This window comes from Phaenicophaeus curvirostris, chromosome 26, assembly GCF_032191515.1.
Source record: "Phaenicophaeus curvirostris isolate KB17595 chromosome 26, BPBGC_Pcur_1.0, whole genome shotgun sequence".
NCBI lineage: Eukaryota > Metazoa > Chordata > Aves > Cuculiformes > Cuculidae > Phaenicophaeus > Phaenicophaeus curvirostris.
The window spans coordinates 1515924-1537888 of NC_091417.1; the positions used below are offsets into that span (position 1 = coordinate 1515924).

General features: G+C 63.6%; 1 protein-coding gene across 6 annotated transcripts; it reads left to right on the forward strand.

Moving 5' to 3' along the window:
• Positions 1-356: 356 nt before the first annotated feature.
• Positions 357-20870, forward strand: LOC138731190 (signal transducer and activator of transcription 5B). Of its 6 annotated transcripts, none has more exons than XM_069876970.1 (19): positions 357-413; positions 13705-13842; positions 13950-14106; positions 14188-14277; positions 14465-14639; positions 14715-14845; positions 14921-15072; positions 15154-15309; positions 15412-15591; positions 15750-15840; positions 16527-16649; positions 16786-16878; positions 17020-17226; positions 17667-17761; positions 17832-17962; positions 18738-18908; positions 19107-19158; positions 19826-19933; positions 20002-20870. In XM_069876970.1, the coding sequence occupies exons 2-19, from the start codon at positions 13715-13717 to the stop codon at positions 20126-20128; spliced, it is 2367 nt and encodes a 788-aa protein (XP_069733071.1). In that variant the 5' UTR covers positions 357-413; positions 13705-13714; the 3' UTR covers positions 20129-20870. The 6 variants fall into 6 exon arrangements, with proteins under 6 accessions (XP_069733071.1, XP_069733070.1, XP_069733073.1 ...); XM_069876969.1 differs by lacking the exon at positions 357-413 and adding an exon at positions 4144-4271; XM_069876972.1 differs by lacking the exon at positions 357-413 and adding an exon at positions 4144-4271 and having other exon boundaries at positions 15753-15840.
• The last annotated feature ends 1095 nt before the right edge of the window (positions 20871-21965 follow it).

Below are 21965 nucleotides of genomic sequence, written 5' to 3' on the forward strand. Positions count from 1 at the left end.
GTTCCCATTCCCGGTGCCCCTTCCCGGTTCCCGGTTCCCTGTCCTCGTTCCCGTCCCTGGTTCCCGGTCCCCGTTCCCATTCCCGGTGCCCATTCCTGGTCCCCATTCCTGTTCCCACTCCCGGTTCCCTGTCCCCGTTCCCGTCCCCGTCCCTAGTTCCCGGTCCCGGTTCCATTTCCCGGTCCCCGTTCCCATTCCCGGTGCCCCTTCCCGGTTCCCGGTTCCCTGTCCCCGTTCTCCGTTCCCGTCCCCGGTTCCATTTCCCGGTGCCCGGTCCCATTCCCGGTTCCCGTCCCCCGTCCCCGCTCCATTTCCCGGTGCCGGTTCCATTTCCCGGGGCGGGGGCGGGGCGCGGGGCGGGCCCGGGGCCGAGCGGAGCGGAGCAGCCGGAGCAGCGGGAGCCGCCGCCGCAGGTCGGGGGGCTCGGCGGGGCCGCGGGGCCGGGCCGGGGGCTGCTCGGGGGGCGGGGGGGCCCGGGCGGCTCCTCCCCAGCACAAATATTTTTGGCTGTTTCGTAACCGGGCGCGGCGGCGGCACCGGGGGGGGGGGGGGGGGGCAGGACTTGGTGCGGGGCCGCTCGGGGACCGGGGCCTCCCCGGGATGGGCTGCGGGGCCCGGCACGGCGGGAGGGGCCCGTTCTTCTGCCCCCCCCCGCTCCCCACGTCCCCTTCTTCTGACCCCCCCGTCCCCGGGGGACCCAACTCTCCCACCTCTAAGCCCCAGGACCCAAGGGGTCCCAGCCCTGGGGCCGGTGGGGGTCCCGCTCTCCAACCTCTGGTCCCCAGGGCTCCCACTCCCCAAGCCCCATGGCCAGCAGGATCCTTGGCCCCCGACCCCATGACCACCAAGGGTCCTGCTCCTCTAGCCCCCAACCCCATGGCCAGCAGGATCCTGGTCCCCTGGCCCCCAACCCCATGGCCAGCAGGATCCTTGGCCCTCAACCCCGTGGCCACCAAGGGTCCTGCTCCCCTAGTCCCCAACCCCATGGCCAGCAGAATCTTTGGCCCCCAACCCCATGGCCACCAGCGGTCCTGCTCCCCTAGTCCCCAGCCCCATGGCCAGCAGGATCCTTGGCCCTCAACCCCGTGGCCACCAGTGGTCCTGCTCCCCTAGTCCCCAACCCCATGGCCAGCAGGATCCTTGGCTCTCAACCCCATGGCCAGCAGGAGTCCTGCTCCCCTGGCCCCCAACCTCGTGGCCACCAAGGGTCCTGGTCCCCTAGCCCCCAACCCCATGGCCAGCAGGGGTCCTGCTCCTCTAGCCCCCAACCCCATGGCCAACAGGATCCTTGGCCCCCAACCCCGTGGCCACCAAGGGTCCTGGTCCCCTAGCCCCCAACCCCATGGCCAGCAGGATCCTTGGCCCCCAACCCCTGGGTCTGGGGGGGAGGGTGTCCCAGCCCCTGCCCCAACCAGAGGGGTGACGGGGTGGTCGCAGTCCCCCAGGACCCTGGCTGGTGTGGGTCCTGCCCGCTGGTGGTGGGACGAACGGCTTTGCGCTTGGGGGCAGTTGAAGGCAGATGGAAAATGTGAGGCGGGAGCGGTGACAGCCTGTGGGACAACAGCCCCGCTGGCCTTTCACCCAGCTCCTGCACCGGCCAGGGCCTGCGGACGGGTGACCGTGAGCCCCCGGGAGTGTCGGCCGCCACCTGTCCGATGGGATACGGGAGCTGTCAGGGCTCCGCGCCCAGCCAGACCCCGGGATCGCGCCAGGCTGGGATCCTGGCAGCTCCTCGCCATTGTGCCGAGCGGCTCTGGGGCTCCAACGCCCGGACACTGGCAGCGCTGGGGGTGGCTGCTGGCGCTGCCGAGGGCTCCCCAGCTCTGCCTCTGCGTGAGGTGCCAGCAGCGGTGACACCTCTGGAGCTGGGGCCACTGGCTCATGTAAGTCACGGTGAGGCTTGGCAGGAGCCCGTGCTCCCGGCCGTGCCCAGAGGAGCCCCGTGGCAGGGGACAGTGACAACAGGTTGTGTGGCGAAGTTGTGGCTGCCCCATCGCTGGAGGTGGCTGGATTGGGTGGGACAGGAAGGGTTGGACTGGATGATCCTGAAGGTCTTTTCCAACCTAGTGATTCTGTGACTCTGAGCAACTGGATCCAGTGGGAGGTGTCCCTGCCCATGGCAGGGGGTTGGAACTGGATGGGCTTTGAGGTCCTTTCCAACCCAATCCATTCCATGATTCTATGAACATGTAGTTTGTTCGTGGTTGTTGTTGTGTGTTGCCGAGGGAGGAATGGTTTGGCATTGCCGTGGCGGGACCACGGCACGGTGCAGGGCCACGAGGCTGACCCAAGGCAGGGACATGGTGCATGAAATCCCTGCAGCCTTGGTCGCCCTGTTGCAGCAGGACATTCCTGGCCCCGGGCTCGGTCACCCCACCGGCTGCTTCTGGCCAGCTCCACGTCCCTGGCAGCGCTCGCGCCACGAGCCCAGGCAGCCGGTGGCTGTCAGTTGGTGCACGTGCTGTAGGGTCTGCAGAGCCCGTCCAGCACCGGGAGCACCAGGAACCAGCCGGGTGGGAGCTTTGCCCCTCTCTCGCCCCGTCTCTGGGAGGAAGGCTCTGTGTCTGTTGTGGGGAGCACAGCCCCGCGCTGGTTCGAGAAGGTTTCTTGCCATCGTGGTGTGCTCTCGGTGGGGATTTCAAGCCAAGGTTTGCCATCGTGATTTGATGTGTTTGCTCCAGGACAGTCATCCTGCGTTTGAAGGAGGATTGCTTGGGGTCAGGTGCTGAGTCTGGCTCTGCCCCATCCGTGTGGCTCCGCGTGAGAGGGAGGCATTGGGGGTGCCGGGATCACCTGCCTGGCGATGGGTATAGCAAGCGCTGGTGGTCCCAAAGCCACTGGGATTGCCGCCTGCTCTGTTGTGACTCCCAAGTGCTGGATGTGATGATGGAGACCATCTCCTTGGGTTTTATACCTGTCCCAGGAGAGCAGGGCTTGTTGGGGAGGGCTGTGCCACGCCGTGTGCGGAGGAGGAGCTCTGGTGGAGGTTGAGGGATGCTGGCACCGGTGCTGGAGACAGGGAGGTGCAACCAGGGATGCTCAGTATGAGGTTACACGAAGCCTCTGGAGGGGCCTTCCCCTCTCTCTTCAGGGGAAATGCTGACTCCAAAGTGGCTGTGAGGTCTTCGCTATGGGGTTTCCCAGCTCTCTCTCGAGTGATAGCAAAACTCTGATACTCTGCTTGTGAAAAATCCCTGCTCCTTGTAGTCCTCCCCGACGTGGGTGGTGGGGTGGCGAGTGGTGACTGTGCTGTGCCGAATACAGTAAAGCCAGCCCGTCAGCAGGGAAATGACTTTCTGCTTTGCAAGGAATTACTGTAAACTGGGCTGGGCTCGACGGGCTTCGTGGCAGCCCCCGGGGAGCCGGCGGGAGCCTGAGCGCAGCGGGATGGCGTGTGGGTAGAGCAGGACTTCCCTCCCGTCGGCATCCGGGAGCTGGGATTGTTTAACCTGGACAAGAGGAGGCTGAGGGGAGACCTCATCGCTCTGTGCAGCTCCTGGAGAGGAGGTTGTGGGGAGGTGGGCGCTGGGCTCTTCTCCCAAGTAACAAGGGATAGGACGGGAGGAAATGGCCTCAAGTTGTGCCAGGGGAGGTTTAGCTCGGATATTAGGAAAAATTTCTTTATGGAAAGAGTGGTGAAGCCCTGGCAGAGGCTGCCCGGGGCAGGGGTGGCATCTCCATCCCTGGAGGGGTTCAAAAAAACGTGTAGCCATGGCCCTTTGGGACATGGTTTAGTAGACACAGTGGGAGTGGGCTGATGGTTGGACTGGATGAGCTTAGGGGTCTTTTCCAACCTCGGTGATTCTAAGATCCTGTGACCCCCTGGGCGCCTGTCCCTGTCCCTCTGCCCGATAGGGCTGCATCGGCTGCCAGCCTCCCACCTCGTGGCTGTGGGTGCTGCCCTCGGAGCTGCCTCCGCGTCGCGAGGGCCAAACCCACGCGGGGGGACGGAGGCAGGACCTCGCCAGTCCCTGCCTCGCTGGGATGGGCCAGGATTTGATTCTGCGCTCAGCTCCCGCCTGTGCCGGCTCCGGGGCTCCGGCGCGCTCCGGGAGAAGTAGCCTCGACAGCTGTAATGTTTCTGTGACATGCCTTTCCTTTCATGGGGTGTCTATTTTGCAACCCCCAAGTGTTTTGATCCCGGGAGGAAGGGGGCGGGGGTGTTTACCCTGGCACCGCGTGGCCGGCGCAGAGATCCAAGCGGCAGCGCTGGGCATGCCTGAATTTTACACGCAGCGACAGTTCTAGCAACATCTGCTGGCTGATAAAAGGTAAGCTGCCGTGAACCGCTTCTCCCGCCACGTTGGGAAATGTCGAGGGGGAGGCACACACGCAAACACGGCTTCCTGGCCGATAGGGCTGAGCTGACTTGCTGATAAAGCAGAATCCACCCATCGAGCTGCACTAGAGGGGCCGGGAGCGCTGGCTGCTCGCGGGCACGCGTGCTTCTCGCCCCGCGTTTCCCCCAGAGCCAGCTCTTTGCTTTCCACCGAGCCGGGGAGCGATGCGCTGCCGGGCACGGGCGGCCGCAGGGGCATAGCTGACCCGTAACATGGTCACGACTCGCTCCCCGTTCAGCCGCTGGTGAGTTTTGCAATCTCCATTTTCGCTGCAACTTCGTGTCTTCCTGTTGTTACGAGATGTCAGTGCTGGTTTATAGCGCAGCTCTGTCGGGGAGGGAATTGGGGGAAAAGGCTGGTGCTGGGGCAGAGCTGGAGGAGCTGGCGCAGCCCCGGCTGCCGAGCGGCTGCGTGCTGGGCGAACGCTCTGCTTGGCTTTTTGTCTCCCTCGCTCGATGGCTGTCTGCAAAGCTTTCAGTAGAAAAAGAACCGCTCGCACAGGCTGAGACAGCTGTAAGATGATCTTTGTGCTGTTTGGTGATGTTAAGGTTCGGCGCCGGGGCTTTGGGGCTGCAGCTGGGGGTGGCACAGCCGCCCTGGTGCTCACGGTGCAGCCCTGAGCTGCCAGCACTGCCGTGTTCTCAGGGGCACAGAGCACATTCCTTGCTCTCCCACCTGGATGTGTTCAAGAAGCATTTGGACAAGGCCCTCAGGCACATGGTGTGAATGTTGGGGTTCTCCTCTGCAGGGGCTCAATGATCCTTGTGGGTCCCTTCCAGCTCAGGACATCGTTCTGTGTTTGTGTGCTTTGGGGGTGAATGCTGCGTTCGACCCCTGGCCAGGTTTGACTGTGAGGTTTACCTGCTCTGAACGAGGATTTTTTTTTGCAGAAACAACCAGTGTTTTGGTGTTTTATTCCCATTCTGACCCGTCCCTGCTCCTGCCGGCGCCCCTGGGTGTCTGCATGCCCTGTCTTCCAAAGGCAAGACCTCACCTGCCTTCCCTTCTGCTCCGCTCACCTGGTGTGAGAGCATCTCCCTGTGCGGAGCCGCTGGGGCACAAACCCCAGAATCGGCAGCTGGCAACGGCTCGAAGGGGCAGAGCATGGTGGGGATGCTGGGGCTGCTCTGGAGGGACCAGCTTGTCACGCTTCGCCTCCTCTTACACCTGGGAGCACAGGGTCCTGCCCGTCCCTGCCTGGTGTGGCACAAGGCTGCGATGCCCAGGAGCAGTTTTCCCGCTGACTGGACACACCACTAGGCTCTCAACTCAATGTAGGAGCCCAGGGCTGTGCCCCGGCGTGCTGCCAGGGGTGATGGGCTGCGAGGGCTGGCACCGTGCAGGCTCCCCGCTGGCTGCTGTTGATGCAGAGCAGCACCTAGTGTCCCCTCGTGCCCAAACACCCTCGTGTGCAGCTGGGTGCCTGCAGGTGTTTGCTCCCAAAGACGAGGGTGTGCAGCCCAGTCCTGCACGTCCCCTGCGCTGTCCTGCAGCGTGGTCGGTGCCTTTTCCCACCATGGGGTGGTTGGGCAGGGCAGAGGATGCTCTCGGTGTTCCTCTGATGTCCCTGCTCACCGGCCGTCCCTGTCCCGCCCCGCGGTGGGTGCTGGTGCCGTGGGGTGCAGGCAGGGCTGATCCCATGGGGTGGCTCCAGCATCATCTCCTCTGCCCCACAGAGAGCACGAGCTGGAGGGGATGGATGCGGCCAGAGTGATGCTTGTGTCCCTCAAGCCCACCTGGGTCCTGCTCTGCAAATCCAGCCTGGATTAGTGCGATTGTGTGTGCTCGCTGGAGCATGGCAGATAAAATGAAATTGTGTCTCCAGACCCCAATCGGGACTAATTCGATGCTGAAATGAGCTTAATCCTCAGCTCCTTCCAACCAGCCCGTCCCTCCTGGGCTGATGCTGGTCTGAGCAGGGATTAGCTGTGAGCTGGAGGCAGCCTTGGTGCTGGGGGGGTGGCGTGGGATCCGTGGGACCCCGGGTGTCTGTGGGGTCCCTGGGAACTGGCTGCTTTGTTGGAAGGGGGAACACGAGGATGAAGTGGTTGGTGGGGTTGGCTGGGGGAGGGAAATTCTCCCTTCTCCCAGATCTTCCTGTTCCTACACCTGAAGCTGCCACCCCATCCCTGGGGGAGGTTGCTGGGATGCTGTCACCTCCCTGTCCTTTCCTGATGTCTGGGGTGTTGCCTCTTCCCTCCTGGGATGGAGGACGGGGACCAAAGCTGGACCCGCTCTGCTGGACTGGAATGGACGTGAGGACGATGCTGTGGGGGCAGCGGCTCTGTGCCCACCCTGGCACATCCCCTGCCGAGCTCCGTGAAAGCCCTGGCATCCCGAGGCTTTGGAGCTCCCTGCTGTGCCAGCCCTGCAGCCGGTTCATTTGGCTTCTTGGCCCCAGGGAGCCCGGAGTAATTAAAGCTCAACCCAGGCTTCTCTAATCCTGTCTGTGGGCTTAGGGCAGAGCTAGCACTGGGGAGATTGGGCTCCCCTTGGTGGATGTCCTGCAGGATCCTAGACATTAGGAAGGAATTCTTCACGCTGAGGATGGGGAGGCTCTGGAACACGTTTCCTAGAGAAGCGGTGGCTGCTCCATCCCTGGAGGGGTTCAAGGCCAGGTTGGATGGGGCTTGGAGCCCCTGATCCAGTGGGAGGTGTCCCTGCCTGTGGCAGGGGGTTGGAACTGCGTGGGTTTGGCTTTTCCAACCCAAACTATTCCGTGATTCTACGATCCATGCTGGACTGCTGCCCGTGGGGGCCGGGTGGGCACTCAGCTGTGCCGCTGTGCTCACATGGTGTGTCCTGCCTGGCTCCTGCTCCATCGCTGCCACGCTCTGCTCCGTCCCTGGCCACCCTGGAGCCCAAACAGGCCCCCGTTGTTCCCGAGCGCTCGCAGGCTCCAGCCCTGCCCGTGTGGGGTCCGGCACAGCCAGCTCCTTGTGCCAGGCGGGTGGTCTGTATGACCCCACGGGACGGGGCTGGGATGAGGGGCTGGAGCTGCTGCCTGTGCTGTGGTTTCGCTCGGCCACCGGGATGGCAGCACGGCCAAGGTTGCTGCTGTGCCCCCAGGTGCTGGTGCTGATCCTGCTCCGTGTTCGGCGTTTGAGGGAATCCTGCCTGGAGCTGCCCAGGTTGCACCCAGAGGGGTGAGTTTGCCTCTTAAGTCCCAGCCCCTGGATTCTAGGGATTTTGCTGGGATTTCGTTGGGTATTTTGGTGGTTTTGGTTTGACGCAGGTTTCTGGGCCTCTGTGGTTGGAAGGGAAAGTCTGAAGAGGGGAGAAAACTCATCCCCGAGGGCGGCAAATGCCAGTGGGGCAGGTACAGCCCCAGGCACGAGCTGAGCTGCAGGGGGACCAGCCCTGAGCCAACCCTGGCAGTGCCTGACCCCGCTGGGGCGTCTCCACCTGCGTGTGGGGCGGGTTTCTCCCCAGACCACGCGTAGGGGTTTCCTTGTTCCTGTAATTGTGCGAGTTCTCCATTTTTGGCTCCCAAAGTTGCCGGGATGCCCGTTTGGTCCTGGCGCTGCCGGTCCTGGCTCTGCTCACCGACTGCAGAGCCGAGCACCTCAGCCCTCGGTGGGGCACGTTGTGTTTGGAGATCTGGCCGTGCCTCTTCGGTGACCCCGCGGCGGTTTCCAGCGTGGGCTGGGGGCTCTGGCAGGCTGGGGTGGTTGGTTGCCTCCTCGTCGATGCCACCAGGGTGACGTTGTCGCTGCCGCCGCTCTTCTGTGGGAGACAAACAGAACCCATCAAAGCACCGAGCTTTGAGAAGGAGCTCGCCTCCCATGCCAGGCGGACGCTGCCGCCTCCCAGCCGAAAGCTGGAAACCACAGGCAGGCGTGAAACGGGCCAGACGCCCCGTTCCCAGTGCCGCAGCCTCCTGGGCTGGTTCCACCGCACCCCAGCACCCACCAGCCTGACCGAGGGGGCCAGGGGCTGCTCACCAGCACCCTGGTGTTCCTGGCACGGGCTCTGCCCCGGTGCCGCGTGCTGGCAGGGTGAGCGGGGCCAGGGCTGTAGGTGAATCTGTCCCATCTCCTCCCATTCCGAGCTCCTGCCCTGGTCCGTAGGGTCCTATCCAAGCTGCCAGCAGCTCCAGATGGGACTGGGGGTCCAGGGGCTTCTCACCTGCACTGCGGTGTTCCCGGTGAAGGCTCTGCCCTGGGGCTTCTTGCCAGGGGACGTGAGCGGAGCTGGGGGTGCAGGTGAGCGTGTCCCATCTCCTCCCATGCTGAGCTCCCGCACTGGTCCATAGGGTCCCATCCTGCTGCTGGCTGCCCACCAGCTGGGGACAGAGGCTGCTGTCCGGCACCAGGGAGGAGGGGAGGGACAGGCATGGAGGAGATGCCAACCCCGCTGCTCCGGTGGGCACCACGCATGCCGCGGTGGCAGAGGAAGCTGCCGGCAGCCCCGGGCTGGCTGCCCTGTGCAGGCAGCTGACATTTTGGAAGGAAATAGCTGCTCTCTGCTCCTTCCTGTAGCACACAGCCTGCAGAACGGCTGCCCCGGCAGCGCTCGCCTGGAGCCGCGGCTGCCCTGGCATCGGGACGGCAGGGTGGTGCCCACCCCTGGGTGAGTGTGGCTGCGGGACTTGGCGCCCCATGCCAGGGCTTGGCACCCCACGCCGAGCCAGAGCTGTGATTCCTGTGCCCTGGAGGAGCTGGGAACCAACGCCAAACCCCAGGGCTCTTTGCACCCCACCAAACCTGGGTAGGTCAGCCCTGGGGCTGTGGGCGCCCTGGGTGGGTGTGGAGCCCTCGGTGCCCTCCGGCTGCGGGGCAGGACTCGGTGCACAGCGGTGCTCGCTGCCTGCGGTGCTCGCTGCCTGCGCTGCGCAGACCCACACGCTGCGGGGGCTGAGCTGGGGGAGCCCTTGGCAGGGCTGTGGCTGAGCAGGGCACTTTGGCTCCCCAGGGGCTCCAGCGTGTCCGCTGGGTGAACTGGTGTGGGCAAGGGGGGTGGTGTCGGGGGAAGCAGAGCCCTTGGGTGTGCTGAGCGGGGCTGCCGGTAGTGTCATTCCCAGCCCCTGGCTGGGGCCGGATTCTGCTCTGGAGGGAGCCTGTTTGGCTGCCCTTCTGGGGGATGCAGGATCCTGTCCCTCCAGGGCTCCCGAGGGGGTGAAGGGCAGCAGTGGTTGGGGCAGGACTGAAGCCCCTGGCAGCGAGGAGTGCAGAGTCCAGCCCTGTGGCCGTGAGCGAGGCTGCGTTGACCTGGAAGCGATCGAGAGCTCCCGGAGGTGCTGAGAAACCACGTGCCCGCGTGTTTACTGTGGCGGGAGGCGGCAGCCGCAGCGGACGCAGGGTTTGCAGCCTCTTGGAGCCCAGGGCTGGGGGCATTCACCGTGCCCCTGCCCAGGGGAGGACATCGCTCCGGAGAACCCTGGGCTGGGAGAGCAGAGGGCATTGCGGGAGCTGCTGCATGGATGGGGCCGGCATGTGGGAGCAGGGTTTGTGCCCAGAGCCTTCTGCCGTGGCCCCCGCTGGGGCGTTTCTGGCTCTCGGCTGGTGCAGGGCACGGGGCTGGGCGTGAGGCTGCGATCAGGGGCTGTGACGGCATCAGGCTGGGGTGGTCTGTCCACGGAGTGGTCCCTAGGGTGGCTGTGCCTTGCGAGCATCCTGTGACTGCGTGCAGCGAGCATCCTGCGAGCATCCTGTGGCCGTGCGTGTGCCTGCCCCTGCGCGGGCACTGCCTGTGTCGGGGCTTTGCTGTGCGTGTGGCACATCGGAAGGCGCTGCTGCTGGCCTCGCCCTGTGAGGCATTTCCCTCCTTACATCTGTGCACAGTGACCACGGCTGGGAGGTGCCACCAAAGCTGCTGCTGTGGCCGTGGTCCATCCTCGACATGGCTGCAGTGAGTCCCCTGGCCACCTCCAGTGGTGCTGTCAGCCTCCCCCTGCCTGTCCTCTCCCCTCTGCTGCCTCTTGCCCTCTGAGAGCCCCTTTTGGGTGGGTTTTGCCCCTTTTAGGTGGGTTTTGTGCATTTTGTGGCCGGTTTGGTGGTGCCTCCCCGCTGGCAGCAGAGAGTGGGGCTATTGGATGCAAAAGTGATAACCCACGATGCGTCGCCTCCCCTGTCCACGCTGTCCCCGCGGGGCTGGGGTCCCTGTCCATGACACTTATCCTACCTCTGGGAAGCTGCCGTGTGTGCGGCTTCGCAGCCGATAAGTCACCGGTGAGCGCGTTGCTGTGGCTTGTTGAGTTGCTGCTGGTTAACCGAGCTGCGGTAATGGGTGGGTTATAGCTCGCTGCCAGCAAGTAAATGCAAAGTAGCTTAAACCACTGCAATTATCTGTCTCTTGCAGTTGTCTGAGTGCGTGTGGGGCTGGTGGCCGCGGCGTGGCTGGCCCGTGGCGACGCGGGATGCTGCGGGGCTGCCCGTCCTTGCCGGGATGCGAGCGCCGTGGCGGGGGCTCTGCCAGGGCTGGGTAGAGGCTGGTGCCTGCAACGAGCCCCGGGCAATCGGCCCTGGAGAGGTTTCCTGTGCCAGGTAGCTGCGGGGTTGGGGAGAGGCGTTGGTGGTCTGAGCACGAGGAGGAAGATGGTCCCAAGGTGTGAGAGCGACACCATCCCAAGGCAGCCCAGAAAGCCAGATGTGTCCTGCGCTGCATCCAAAGCAGTGGGACCAGCAGGGTGAGGAGGGGGTGCTGCCTCTATACTGCTCTGGTGAGACCTCATCTGGAGCCCTGTGTCTAGTTCTGGAATCCTTAGCACGGGAAGGACATGGACCTGTTGGAGTGAGTCCAGAGGAGACCACGGAGATGAACTGAGGGCTGGAGCACCTCCTGCGTGAGGACAGGCTGAGAGAGTTGGGTTTGTTCAACCTGGAAAAGAGAAGGCTCCAGGGAGACCTTAGAGCAGCTTCCAGTGCTGAAAGGGGCTCCAGGAAAGCTGGGGAGGGGCTCTGGATCAGGGAGCTCAGGGACAGGACAAAGGGAAAGAGTTTTCAGCTGCAAGAGGGGAGATTGAGATGAGATCTTAGGGAGAAATGTTTTGCTGTGAGGGTGGGGAGGCCCTGGAACAGGCTGCCCAGAGCAGGGGTGGCTGCCCCATCCCTGGAGGGGTTCAAGGCCAGGTTGGATGGGGCTTGGAGCCCCTGATCCAGAGGGAGGTGTCCCTGCCCATGGCAGGGGTGGGACTGGATGGGCTTTGAGGTCCCTTCCAACCTGAACCATTCCATTCCGCGATTCGATGATTCTAAGGCTCCAAGGAGGTGGCTGCCCGTGCTCACCTGGGCATCTGGTAGCGCTGCTGGGGAGTCGGTTGCGTGGCCTAAGCTGGGACACTGGCTGCCAGCAGCTGGACACCAGAGTGCGGGGCTGCCAGGACAGTCTGGTGGCTCCGGCTGCAGCTCTGGCTGCTCGGTGGGACAGTGGTGCTGTACCTCGTGCCAAAGCAGAGATGTTGCCGTACCCTCCCTGGGTCTCTTGGCTGGAAAGCCTCGTTTGCTCCTGGCAGGCTGCTTGGGTGACTGTGCCAGGGTGCTCAGGATACCCCGAGGCCCTCGAGGAGGTTTGGTTTGTCAGTCATGGAAGACAAACACGAGGTGCTTGGAGAAAAGCCTGCTGTTGCATTGGTGATGCTGTGGAGGTGATGTCCAAGCCTGGCACTAGTGGGTTTTTTGGAGTGTGCTTATCCAGCAGCTCCAGGGACAGCCCTGTGCCGTGGGGCCACGCGCCGGGTGCAGCCCTTTGATGCGATGCTGGCTCCCCTTGTGCGGGGCAGTGATGCTCCCGCTCCTGCTCCCCGGCCAGCGCTGGCCGAGCGTGGAGTGTGCCGGCTCACCGCAGCAGCAGCTCGAGGCTCGTTGCTTAACAACACGCTGGAGTGGAATAGGAAGTGTCTGTCACCGCGAGATGGGAAGAGATCACCATTTTCTCGCTAGGCAGGGCAGCGTCTGCTTGCTCTGTGTCCATGCGAATGTCCTCAGTGCTCCGGGGTCTTTGATTCTTTGTGGTGTGGTGACGCTATGGTGACACCATGAGTGGCCGTGGCTGCTGTCCTCAGCTCTGCCGGGGCCGTGTTTCTCACCCATGTCCTTTATCAAGCATCCGCAATTTCTAACTGCCAGCGTGTGTCCTGCTGTCACCATCCCGCCTTCCCTTTCCCCTCCTCGCTTGCATTTTTATGCCTCCCCAGGCCCCTTCATGCCAGCAGAATTTCCAACTTGGTGATTTCTGTGAATGTGGAAATGTTCCTCCCCTTTTTATAGGGGAAAAACTCATTTTTAGCCAACTCTCAGTTATTGTTCCTCTTCCTGCGCAGGGGCGGGTGTGCAGGGCTCAGGGGCTCCGGCCGTGGCGGCTCCGCTTGGACCTGCTGTCACTGTCCCGTGGCGTCTGGCCCTGTCCATGCGAGGGCATCAGCTGCTTTTGGAGCTTCTTGGGCCACAGGATATTCCTAAGGCTGAACAAAGTATTTTGGTGAGGGAGGGAGGCTCAGCCCCCACCAGCGCGATCCCTGGCTCCCTCTGCTCTTTACCAGCCGATGCATTAACTGGATCCCAGTCACCCAGCCTTGGGATGCAGCCCAAGATGTTGTGCCCCTGCCTGGCACCTCCGCATCATCCCAAATCCCAAGTGGTTTGAGTGGGAATGTGTGTAAATGCTGTTTATTGCTGCATCCTCAGCTCGGAGAATCCCTGAGCCCCCCAGGCCCTCCCTCATCATTTGCTGTCACTTCACCCTCAAAGATTTGACCGCCGGGTTGTTCTTCCAAGCTGCACACACAGCTCTGGCTTTGTACAGGTGCTGGCCTTGGCCATGCTCTCTCTGTGCCTGCCAGCGTGAGGGAGATCAGCCTGTGCTCCTGCACGGAGCCCGAGCCACCCGAAAGTTGCTTTGGGGAGCTCCAGCTCCAGCTCTGGGTGGCATCTCTGTGGCACGGAGCACATGGTGGCCACCAGGCTGGGGTCCCGCAGGGGCTGCTGTGCCGCACGGGGCTCTTGAGGCTGCTGGGGTGCGGGCAGGAGCCGGGAGGAGCACAGGGGGGGCCTCTGCTCTGCGTCACCCTGGATTTCTGGCCAGCCCTCCCCCTGGCCCCGTTTCCTCATTTGCGTGGCCGGCGATGGCTGCGATCCCGTGGCGCAGCAAGGGGAAATGATTACCATGTGGAGAGGCAGCGCGGAACTGCGTTCATGGCTCCGGATTCTCGCTGGGCCCTTCCTAGAAATGAGGGGGTGACTCAGATCCCCGACCCCCACGCACCCCTTCCTTCAGCTGCCAGAGGAGGTGGCTCCGGCAGCGCCGGAGAACCTGGAGGAACGTGCCAAGGGCTTTGGGAACCCCGAGGCTCCTGCCAAGGACGGCTGGGGCTGGATGCGCTCCTTGGCGCAGGGTTCGGTGCCCTGACAAGCCGGTGTCCCCGCAGGTGGTGAGCCATGGCGGTGTGGATCCAGGCGCAGCAGCTCCAGGGCGAGGCCCTGCGGCAGATGCAAGCGCTCTACGGGCAGCACTTTCCCATCGAGGTGCGGCACTACCTGTCGCAGTGGATCGAGAGCCAGGCATGGTAGGACAGCGGGGTTTCAGTCCCCGTGCTTGGCAGCATCAGCCCCGAGGCTCCACGGAGCCTGCGTGCGGGGTCGGGGCTGTCCTGACGCTGCTCTGCGCGTGCAGGGACTCCATCGACCTCGACAACCCCCAGGAGAACGTGAAGGCGACGCAGCTGCTGGAGGGGCTGATCCAGGAGCTGCAGAAGAAGGCCGACCACCAAGTGGGCGAAGACGGCTTCCTGCTGAAGATCAAGCTGGGGCACTACGCCACGCAGCTGCAGGTGGGTGGGGGCTGCGGGCAGGGCTGGGGGGCTGGCGTTGTCCCCGTCCTGTGCCCGGCTCAGCCTGCGCTCTCCCTGCAGAACACGTACGACCGCTGCCCCATGGAGCTGGTGCGCTGCATCCGGCACATCCTCTACCACGAGCAGCGGCTGGTGCGCGAGGCCAACAATGTGAGTAGGGACCGTGGGTGTCTCTGTGCAGGATGGGGGTCCCGCGGGGTTGGGGGGATGCACAGGGGCTGCAGCACTGGGAGGATGGAGCAGCCCTAAGGTGCTTTGGATCCCCGCTGCCCCCGGCGCCCAGGGGGATGGGGAGGGTCTGCCTTGCCATGCTAAGTGCTGCCCGTGCGCCGTGCAGAGCCCCTCGCCGGCCGGCTCCCTGGTGGATGCCATGTCCCAGAAGCACCTGCAGATCAACCAGACCTTCGAGGAGCTGCGGCTCATCACGCAGGACTCGGAGAACGAGCTCAAGAAGCTGCAGCAGACGCAGGAGTACTTCATCATCCAGTACCAGGAGAACATGCGTCTCCAAGGTAGGTAGGAGGCTGCTGGGTATGGGAGCTGGGGCACTGGTGGTGCCGGTCCTAATGCTGCACCCCGTCCCCCAGCCCAGTTCTCCCAGCTCTCCCAGCTGGGCCCCCAGGAGCGCCTGTCGCGGGAGACGACGCTGCAGCAGAAGAAGGCGTCCCTGGAAGCCTGGCTGCACCGGGAGGCCCAGACACTACAGCAGTACCGCGTGGTGAGTGCCGCCGGCCCGGCCCCGTGCCAGCTGTGCCGCCGTCCCCGCACCCTGTAACGCTGTCCTGCCTCGCAGGACCTGGCTGAGAAGCACCAGAAGACGCTGCAGCTGCTGCGCAAGCAGCAAACAACCATCCTGGACGATGAGCTGATCCAGTGGAAGCGTCGGCAGCAGCTAGCGGGGAACGGGGGCCCCCCCGAGGGCACCCTGGACGTGCTGCAGACCTGGTGGGTACCCGTGCCGGCTGTGCCTGCTGGGGCGGGACAGGGTGCTGAGCCCCAGCGCGGTGCTGAGCCTCCTTCCCCCAGGTGTGAGAAGCTGGCAGAGATCATCTGGCAGAACCGGCAGCAGATCCGCCGGGCTGAGCACTTGTGCCAGCAGCTGCCCATCCCGGGCCCGGTGGAGGAGATGCTCTCGGAGCTGAACGGCACCATCACCGACATCATCTCTGCCCTGGTGACCAGGTAGAGGTGGGGCCCGGCATGGCCAAGGCGCCCGGGCTGAGGCTTCAGGGGGTCGGTTGGGGCTACTCTGCCCACCTGCCCCTGACCCCCGTGCCCCCCCAGCACCTTCATCATCGAGAAGCAGCCCCCCCAGGTGCTGAAGACCCAGACCAAGTTTGCAGCCACCGTGCGGCTCCTGGTGGGGGGGAAGCTGAACGTGCACATGAACCCCCCCCAGGTGAAGGCCACCATCATCAGCGAGCAGCAAGCCAAAGCCCTGCTGAAGAACGAGAGCACTCGCAAGTAAAGCCAAGGGGCTGGAGGGAGGACGTGGCTGCCCGGGGGGAGCTGGGGGTACCAAGGGAGCGGGGAGCAGGACCTGGGGCTGGGGGCACGAGGGGGCTTCGTCCTGTGCGGGCTCCCAGCCCTGATGGACCCCTTGACCCTGCGTGTTCCTGCAGCAGCGAGAGCAGCGGGGAGATCCTCAACAACTGCTGCGTGATGGAGTATCACCAGGCCACGGGGACGCTCAGCGCCCACTTCCGCAACATGGTGAGCGCCATGGGCTGCCCCCTCCCGATGCTCACGTCCACTCTCCTGTCCCCTCGTGTCTCTGTCTGTGCTGTGTTTCCCCGTGGTTGCTCCTTGTATCAGTGACACGTCCCCATCTTCACCCCTCATGTCCCCATCTGTGTTGCATCCCCCACCCTGTGTTCCTGCTGGTGTCTCCTCCATGTCCCCATCTGTGCCCCAGAGGTTGGGTGGAAGGGACCTCAAAGCCCATCCAGTGCCACCCCTGCCATAGACAGGGACACCTCCCACTGGATCCAGTTGCTCCAAGCCCCATCCAACCTGGCCTTGAACCCCTCCGGGGATGGGGCAGCTGCCCCTGCTCTGGGCAACCTGTTCCAGGGCCTTCCCACCCTCACAGCAAAACATTTCTCCCTAAAATCTCATCTCACTCTCCCCTCTTTCAGCTTCAAACCATTCCCCATCACACTATCCCTGCATTCCTGATCAAGAGCCCCTTCTCAGCTTTCCGGGAACCCCTTTCAGTACTGGAAGCTGCTCTAAGGTCTCCCTGGAGCCTTCTCTTCTCCAGGCTGAACAACCCCAACTCTCTCATGGGAGAGATGTCTTGGATGGGAGGTGCTCCAGCCCATCTCCGTGACCTCCTTTGGACTCACTCTAACAGATCCATGTCTTTCCTTCCATGCTCACCCCTCGTGTCCCTGCAGTCCCTGAAGCGGATCAAGCGCTCGGACCGTCGCGGGGCTGAGTCGGTGACCGAGGAGAAGTTCACCATCCTCTTTGAGTCGCAATTCAGTGTTGGTGGCAACGAGCTGGTGTTCCAGGTGAAGGTAAAGCCACCAGCCACATCCCCTCTGCAGGGCCCGATGAGGCACGGGCACCGTGCTCGCGTGTGTGGGGCTGTGGCCGAAGGATGCCCAAGGGCAACGCTCCCACAGCCCATCCCGCTCTCCTTCCTTCTGGCAGACGCTGTCCCTGCCCGTGGTGGTGATCGTGCATGGGAGCCAGGACAACAACGCCACGGCCACCGTGCTCTGGGACAACGCCTTTGCCGAGCCCGTGAGTGCCAGCGCCACGGGGGGACAGGGTGGTCCTGGGGGGACAGGGTGGCCCCAGCCGGGCTGTGAGGCTGCGGGAATCGGGCTTCTTTTCCAGAAGGCAGGCAGAGCTCGGTGCTCACCTTGCTCCATGTCCTCCCAGGGTCGCGTGCCCTTCGCCGTGCCCGACAAAGTGCAGTGGCCGCAGCTCTGCGAGGCTCTCAACATGAAGTTCAAGGCAGAGGTGCAGAGCAGCCGCGGGCTGACCAAGGAGAACTTGGTGTTCCTGGCACAGAAGCTCTTCAACAGCACCAGCTCCCATCTGGAGGACTACAGCAGCACCACAGTCTCCTGGTCCCAGTTCAACCGGGTGAGTGGACTGGGATCTACGCTGGGAGAGCTGCAGAGCCCCACGGTCCTGCTCTGCTCTGGGATGGGGGCTTTGCTGCACCCACAGTGCTGGTGCCTCGGGGGCTGGATGGGGCACATCCCTCCCAGAGAGCCATTTCTGTCTGGAGACCTGCAAAACCAGGATGGTTGTCATCTGAAACAGGGTGGGAGGTGTCACCTTCCTCATTTGGAGGGACGCAGGTTGCTGCAGGGCCTGCAGACAGGGTCTGCATCCTCAGGATTGCGGTGCTGCTGCCCTCCTGGGGTTGCGCCGCTGACCCGAGCCCGATTTGGCCACTCTGGTGGCCACTCCTGAGATCCAGAGCACCAAGTCTCCACTGCTGCACCCAACGCTTGTGCTGTTGAACAGCAGCTACGAGGCTGGAGCCAGTGGTGCTCATTTTTGAGGGCTTTCAATAGGAAAACCTGCCCGGAAGGAATTACACCTTCTGGCAGTGGTTTGACGGGGTCATGGAGGTTCTGAAGAAACATCTAAAGCCGCACTGGAACGATGGGTAAGAGCCGCCCTGTCCCACGCTGCCTGGTCCCCTGCTCCCCTGCCCCTGACCCCCCTGCTCTGCCTAGGGCCATCCTGGGCTTCGTCAACAAGCAGCAGGCACACGACCTGCTCATCAACAAGCCCGACGGGACCTTCCTCCTGCGGTTCAGCGACTCGGAGATCGGCGGCATCACCATTGCGTGGAAGTTTGACTCCTGTGAGTGCGAGCCAGAAGCTGGCACCCCCCCAGTGTCCCTGGCCCTGGCCCTGGCCTGGGACTCGGCTGGTGCTGCTTCTATCTCGGCACCAGCATTGCAGCAGCCGAGACCGCAGGAGCCTTTCTTGGGAAAGGGAACACCTCAGCTGCTCCTTGGCTGCCTCCAGCCCAGGCTGGTGTTGGTGGGGAGGAGTTGGATGGGATGAGCCATCTGACCCAACCCTGAGGTCCTCCTTGGGGCTGTGGGAGATCATAGAATCATAGATTGTTTAGAAAAGACCTTTCAGATTGCCGAGTCCAACCGTACCTGTCTACTACTAAACCAGATCCCTGAGCACTTCATCTGCTCATCTTTTAAAGGCCTCCAAGGATGGAGACTCCATCACCTCCCTGGGCAGCCAGTTCAGTGGCTCCACGATGCTTCCCAGTGCAAGGGGTTCACATGAGTTGTCTGACCCCGTGCAGCAGTCTGCTCGCTCCTGTTCTTCATGAGAGCTTCTTTTGGAGGCTTGGGTGGCCGAGGAGCACAGCAAAGCTCCATGGAGCCCCATCATGACTGGGGTTCCTGCTCCCTGTTTGCCTGGACGAGCTGGACCTGCCTTGAGCTCCCTGTACCTCCTGGGTTTTGGACTTCTGTCCTTAAATGCTGGCAGAGGAGGGATGCAGCGTAGAAAATGTCTGATGTTCTACATGATCTGGCAGCCCATGTCCAGAGCAGGGCTGGGAGCTGTCGCTGGCTATGGGCGTCACGGCAGTCCTTGCTCTTGTCTTCCAGCTGAGAGGATGTTCTGGAACCTGATGCCTTTCACCACCAGGGACTTCTCCATCCGCTCCCTGGCCGACCGCCTTGGGGACCTCAATTACCTCATCTACGTGTTCCCCGACCGGCCCAAGGATGAGGTCTTCTCCAAGTACTACACGCCGGTTCTCTGTGAGTCCACGCCAGGTAGCGCCGCCCCTTCACCCCACACACGTCCCTCTCCTCCGTGCGTCCAGCTGGGGTGGAGCCGGGGCTCACAGCATCCCTGTGCCCCGGGGTCGCATCCAGCCCTGCGGGGGCTCTGTGCGTGAGCCCCCAGCCCACTGCAGGTTTGCGGCACGTTGCCAGCAGCTCAGACCCTTAGCGCAGCCTTCCTTCCTCTAGCTAAAGCCGTGGATGGATACGTGAAGCCACAGATCAAGCAAGTGGTGCCAGAGTAAGTGTGACCCTGCACACAGACCCTGCGTGGTCCCGTGGGATCGTTCAGGGCAGGGCACCCCTGCTCTCCAGCTCCAGCACCACCGATGGCCGCATCAGTGCTGGGGGGCGAGGAGCGCGGGCTCATGGTTGTGCGTTCCCCAGAAAGGTGGGTGCCCCATCTTGCCGTGCTCCCACCCAGGGCACCCCACAGCTCCTCGCTGTTCACCGACGTGGGCTTTGAGTCCCCTCCCTGCACCCTTGGGAGATGCCAACCTCCCAGTACCTGAAGGGGCTGCAGGAAAGCTGGGGAGGGACTGTTCACAAAGGTTTGGAGTGACAGGATGAGGGGCAGTGGGTATAAACTGGAGAGGGGAAGATTTAGACTGGACATAGGGAAGAATTTCTTCACGATGAGTGTGGTGAGGGACTGGCCCAGGTTGGCCAGGGAGGTTGTGGCTGCCCCATCCCTGGAGGTGTCCAAGGCCAGGTTGGATGGGGCTTGGAGCGACCAGATCTAGTGGGAGGTGTCCCTGCCAGTGGCCGGAGGTGGAACTGGATGGGCTTTAAGGTCCCTTCCAACCCAAACTGTTCGATGATTCAATGCTGGTTGGAATTCCAGAACATCCCCCTGGAGGAGCCTGTCCTGTCCCGTGCCAGCGCTCATGAGCTCCTTGTCCCCACAGGTTTGTCAACGCATCAGGAGATTCTGCCCCCGGCGGGGCCACCTACATGGACCAGGCTCCCTCGCCCGCCGTCTGCTCCCAGCCCCATTACAACATGTACGCCCAGAAGTAGGTATCGCCTCCCCCGTCCCCGTCCCCCCCCGGCTGGTTCCCCCCTCACCCCCCGCCTCCTGCAGCCCCGACGCTGTGCTGGAACCCGAAGGTGACTTCGACCTGGACGACACCATCGACGTGGCCAGGCACGTGGAGGAGCTGCTGCGGCGTCCCATGGACAGTCAGTGGATCCCGCACGCCCAGTCGTGACGGGGGGGACGCTCGGCCCCCCGGCCCCCCGGGCTCTGTGCTGTGTTCGTGTCTCTGTGCCGGGGCTGGGGGCGAGCGAGGTGGTCCCCGTCCCCGGAGATTCGCTCTGTGCTGCCCCGAAACGCAGGCTGGCGTCCGGCTCTTTGGTGTTTCTGCCCTTGTATAAACGGCAGCGGATTTGTCGCATGGTTTTTCCTCTATGTTTCTTTTTCCAAGGCCCAGCTTCAGCTTTCCGCTTCCGCAAACGCCGGCCCCGGGGCCGAGGGGCTGCTCGGGCGTTGGGGGGCCGGGGGGGCCGCCAGCGGGTTCGCTTTCGCAGTTGTCACTAAGAATGTACGTGTTGCCTTCTTGTTCTACCCCGCGGCTCCGTTCCCGGGGGTCGGTGGGGGCACCGGAGGGAGGGGGGGGTCAGCCGGGGGTCCCCCCAGCCCGTGCTGGTGCTTCGCTCCACAGCGTTGGGGTCCCCTCTTGGACCTCGTCCCCTCCTCCGTCCCCCCCCCAAGGATGCAGGAGCCTCTTGGGCTCCCGGCTTCGGTGTCGGTGTCCGGAGCTGGTGCAGCACGAGGGCAGCAGGGTGTGAGGGCACCAGCGAGGGCGGCTGGGCAGCGCGGGGGAATGGGGGAGCAGAGCCCACTGCCCCCCGCAAGCTCCCCTCGCCCCGGCCGAGAAGCTCTGGGGTCCTGGCCGTGTTATTTTTCTACCACAGAGTAAATAAAGCACGTAATATTTTTATAACACAAAAGTTCTGGGTTTCACATGTGTCTTGGGGAGGTGGCAGGGTCCTGGAGCCCCTCACTCATATGCTGGGGCTGGGGGGGGACGCGGATGGTTCCGTGCTCCCCAATCCCTGGATGATGCACAGTGGGGAGCGGAGCCCCACAGCCAGGTGGGGGGCTGGGGTCTGTGTCCCCGTGTCCCCTCTCTGAGTGCAGGGGGGCAGAACTCCTCCTGCAGGTCCTGGGGGAGGCTCAGGCAGCTTTGGGGGCACCAGGAGCTGGGGGATGCAGGTGATCCTGTGCTCACCAGTCCCTGGATGATGGGATGTGGGTGATCCCGTGCTCCCCAATCCCTGCATGATGCCCAGTGGGGAGTGGAGCCCCACAACCAGGTGGGGGGCTGGGGTCTGTGTCCCCGTGTCCCCTCCCTGAGTGCAGGGGGGGCAGATCTCCTCCTGCAGGTCCTGGGGGAGGCTCGAGCAGCCCTGGGGGCCCCAAGAACTGGGGGATGCGGGTAGCCCCATGCACCCCAACATCTGGATGATGCACAGTGGCGAGCAGAGCCGCACAGCCAGGCGTGGGGCTGGGGTCTGTGTCCCCGTGTCCCCTCCCTGAGCGCAGGGGGGTGAGTAGGGGGGGGCAGAACTCCTCCTAGAGGTCCTGGTGGGGGCTCAGGCAGCCTGGGGGGCACCAGGAGCTGGGGGATGCGGGTAGCCCCATGCACCCCAACATCTGGATGATGCACAACCAGGCGTGGGGCTGGGGTTTGTGTCCCTGTGTCCCCTCCCTGAGTGCAGGGGGGGGCAGATCTGCCCCTGCAGGTCCTGGGGGAGGCTCAGGGCAGCGGGGGGGTGGGGATGGAGGGCTGGGGGGAGGGATGCGGGTCCGTTTTCCCGAAGAAAAGAGATAAACGGCACCGGTTTTTTTGTTGATGATGGGGAAAAGGAAGAAGGAAAGGAAAACAAAACTGAATGCAGAGCCGGGGGGGGCGGTGCCGGTCGCTGTCGTTCTCCGTCACTTCTGCCGGAGGCGGAATAGCCGGGGGGGAACCGGGACCGGGGGCTGCGCCGGGGGGAGCAGGGGGGGCTCAGTGCCCAGGGCTCTGCTGGGAGGGGGGGGAG